This window comes from Amphimedon queenslandica, unplaced genomic scaffold (assembly GCF_000090795.2).
Source record: "Amphimedon queenslandica unplaced genomic scaffold, v1.1 AMPQUscaffold_12056, whole genome shotgun sequence".
NCBI lineage: Eukaryota > Metazoa > Porifera > Demospongiae > Haplosclerida > Niphatidae > Amphimedon > Amphimedon queenslandica.
Genome location: NW_003547705.1, coordinates 7,163 through 11,236, shown reverse-complemented (window position 1 = coordinate 11,236; position 4,074 = coordinate 7,163). Strand labels below are relative to the sequence as shown.

Here is a 4,074-nt window from a genome sequence, read left to right as displayed (position 1 = left end):
AAATGGCTCCAAAATCACCCCAAATTTTTATTACATTTTCTGATACATATTAATGATTTGATGCTGTGTAGAAAGTTTGAGTTGATTTTGACTTCAAATTTTCAAGTTAGGCCATTTTAAGAAAATGCCAAAATTCTGAAAAATGCCCAAGACTATAGCCCATGGTTTTTTCCAAAAAACAGCTCAAAAATTACCCCAACTTTTTATTACATTTTCCAATGCATATTGATGTACTTATGCTGTGTAGAAAGTTTGAGTTGATTCCAACTTCAAATTTTAAAGTTACAGCCATTTTAAGAAAATGCCAAAATTCTGAAAAATACCCAAGACTATAGCCCATGGTTTTTTCCCAAAAAATGACTCAAAAATTACCTCAAATTGTTATTGCATTTTCCAATACATATTGATGTATTTATGCTGTGTAGAAAGTTTGAGTTGATTCCGACTTGAATTTTTCAAGTTATAGCCACTTTTTAAAAATTCTAAAATTATAAAATAATATTTCTCTCCTCTCATAGGATTCTATACTCTCAATATTTCTACACTATCAGTAGCTCCTTCTTTTCCTCCTACTCCAATTAACAAGAGCTCAATCCTCCCACTAATTTGGGATCTAGTGATTAACACTGTATGTGGAACTATAATTTTGTTTTTGTACATTTACATGCTCCATTGTTTTTATTATTCATATCATACATATATTATTGTTCTGGTTTATTGCTGCTCTTGCATAGAAAATTTATTCATTTAAGTCAAATTTTTATTTTTTTATTAAAGGCTAAAAATATGTATTAAAAATTATTTGCGCTTTATATTGACATTACTCTTACATTAGTTACTCTAAAAAGCATTGAGTCATTTTCATTGAGATATTGTGTGTTATTCTTTTCATTGTATTTCAGTTGCTCGTCTCGTAAAAATTCTGGGAATCCATATCCATTGAGTGCTTGTCCAGTTACATTATACCATGCTACACGACCACCATATGTCTCCTTAGGGTCTGTCAATTCATTGATTCGAATCACTTTCTCAGCATGATCGTGATTGGCGTGGCAGTTAACAGCTTGAAGTGTGATCTCTCCTCTAAATGGAAACTTGAGTTGGTCGTCATTTTCTCCTTTTGTAAGGTGAGCAAAAATAGATACATTTTTCCCTTTGTTTGCTCCTACCCCATTGGGATACACCATAAAAACAAACCTGTAACCATTATTTTTTTTGTGTGTGTAGAAATAATCACTGACATAACTTCCATTGGATTTTTGTAGTGCAGAGAAGTTATTGATTCTAAATTCGAAAATAGGAGGCCAACTGGTAGCAACTGATATGGGTATTGAATTACCCTGGCCTGATAAATCTACACTGGTAATACGAATCCTGATGCTATCATCTTTCATGTAGTCTTGGAAGAGTAGGTCTTGTGGTATAAAAGCTGCTCTTCCCTGTCCAACAAAAGCTGCAGTGCCACTGCTTATCTGAATTCCATTGATCACCCTCCCTGTGGCCTCTGGATTTGAGCCATCATTAAATTCAATTTCCTCAACGAAATGATTTTCATCACGTTTCCGATTCAATAGCACTAGTTTTACTTTTCCCCTGACCGGCCATTTTAAGGTGTCATCATGGTCACCTCTCATCAAATGGATGTGAATGCTGAGATGTGTTCCACTTCCTTCTGACTCTCCATTAGCTCTCACTCTTAGACACAGCTTGTATCCTTTTTTATGAGAATAGAAACTTGGGCTGTACCAATAGCCATTGCTTTTATGATGTGAAGCAAAAGATGTCATCAATACTTCCACTGGTAGAGTGTGTGGTTCTCTCCAGTCATCATGCAATGTTGGAACTCGAGTCAATTTTAATTGTGTGACTAGAAATTAAATGAGATATCACTGCACTAGTATGCATGTATAAAACCAACTTTGATCATTTTCTGTCATCATTGCCTCATTTTTCATTATTTCAATATTGTATGTCAGCTCTTCCATTTTTGTCACAATTTTTTCTGCTTCTTTCCCTAACATTTTAATTATTATACTTGTCATAATGAAAGTGTGCATGCTTACTTGCATTAGCAAGGTCTGTTTGCAATTTTTCATTTTCTGCCATCATTGTTCTTTTGTAGGAATCAAATTGTGCTTGTAGTTCTTCTTTTTCTGCCAATATCTTCTCAACTTCTGTTCCTAATGTTTAGTTGTATAATAGAGCACTTGTATCATGTATGTATGTGCTTATAGCAACGTCACCATTATTATGATAATTTCTGATAATTAATAGTACATACTTTGTTCATCTTTGGTGTTTTCATTATTTTCCTTAAAAATTTGTTCCTTTAGTTCTTTATTTGACCTACATTCTACAGTGAGTGGCTGTTTTTCATCTTCTATTTGGACCACAATAGTAATAGCTTATAGTTAATACAATCATGTTTACTTTCTTTCTCAGATTGAAATAAAGCAAGCTTCTCTTCTAGTAATTTGTTTATTTCAGTCAGTTTCTCATTCTCCTATTATTATCATAACAATAAAATAGTTCAAATTTCTCACTAACTTTTTCACGTTCTGTTAAATGTGATACTTTCTTTTGCAATAACTGACTCGTCTCGGCTAATAATAAATTAAATAATTAAGTTCACTGTGACATCATTTATACCTGCTATTTTTTTAAACCTATTGTTTTCTGCCATACTGACATTCAGCATTTTGTTTTTAGTGTCTAGTCTTTCCTTCAATGACTCTGCTTCTTCCTTCATTATCTTACTTTCCTATAAAATGAGCAAATTATTAATACAAGACATGGTTATTAGCCCATGCAATATGTACTATAGTACAATTCATTTTAATGAAATAAGAATAGCTTATATAGTCATACCTCATTTAAAGTAGTAACCTCCTCCTTACTACTAATCAGTTGTACACTCAATGACAGCATCAATTGTTTTGATAAGCCACTACTAGTTGATAAGGATGAAGTTTGTTGATATTCATCTACATATCCATGAAGTTAAAGTTAAAGAACACACAGCTTACTTTGATCTGTTGTAGGGGAGGTGTCGTTTACCTTTTATACTTAAAGTAATGATAAAATCAGCTCATATTGTTTACCTCATACACAGTGCAGTATCCAATGGTTAATCTCTTTACTTTGTTTTCTTTCAATACATCAATATTATTAAGAGCAGCTCTAATTAACTGCTCAGATAGAATCAAAGGGAAGGAACAAGTGATAGTGAAAGAATTATCATCTCTAACGACATTTAATCTGACATTTGGTGAAAGCTCATCAAATAAATTAGCTGATAATCTCCTGACATCATCCAATGTAAGATCATCGGTTTTTCGATCAACGACAATGGTAACACTTTCACATTGAAGTGGTGAAGCATACGAAAACCTCTCATGTAAACATTTACTAAGTTCTGTTTTACTAAACTCCTCTATTACTTCTTTGTATTTCTGAACAACTAACTTAGCTTCTTCTATATTGAGTTTATTGACAAGAAACTCTAGCATGCTAATATCATCAAGTGAACTGTTATCACTCATTAACTCTAAGATGTCATTCATATCTTTACACAAATCCAGTTGAGGGCGTAATGTATTATAAGAAAATCTCAACGACTTTTTGATATTATCAATTGTTGGTTGTGGGATTGTCTGCAAAATTGATTCCACTTTAACAAATGTATCTCCAAATTGTAAACGCATTGATCGAAACTGTGATGTCAATTGAAGTGGAAACTTAATTTTCAATCCTCTGTCTATGATTCACACACACATTTATAATATATATGACACTTCAATTTATTTATGAATCTTTTCTTACCACAATCATTCAAAATTAAATCATCTCTACAAAATATCTCCCCTGTAATGTGGATATTAACATGTCATGTAATAGAGAATAGTGTATAGGCTTACCGTATTCTGTCATAATAGCTTTTCCTATGACAGCAGTCACTTCAAACTTAAGTAAAGTTTTAGCCAGTGCCCTAAGTTTTTGATAGTCATCACAAACAGCTTCCTTTGTTTGAATCAACAGAGTCTCTCCTGGTATGTTGGTAGCAAGTTCTTTTAT

General features: G+C 32.6%; 1 protein-coding gene across 1 annotated transcript; it reads right to left on the bottom strand.

The window, feature by feature from the left end:
- Positions 1-784: 784 nt before the first annotated feature.
- LOC109588500 (polyamine-modulated factor 1-binding protein 1-like) lies at positions 785-4,064 on the bottom strand. The gene is made up of 12 exons (XM_020004660.1): positions 3,918-4,064; positions 3,823-3,864; positions 3,102-3,757; positions 3,027-3,057; positions 2,869-2,984; positions 2,650-2,761; positions 2,548-2,603; positions 2,431-2,503; positions 2,282-2,380; positions 2,064-2,180; positions 1,919-2,014; positions 785-1,867 (listed from the first exon to the last, which is right to left on the bottom strand). The coding sequence occupies exons 1-12, from the start codon at positions 3,928-3,930 to the stop codon at positions 810-812; spliced, it is 2,469 nt and encodes an 822-aa protein (XP_019860219.1). The 5' UTR covers positions 3,931-4,064; the 3' UTR covers positions 785-809.
- Between the last annotated feature and the right edge of the window lie 10 nt (positions 4,065-4,074).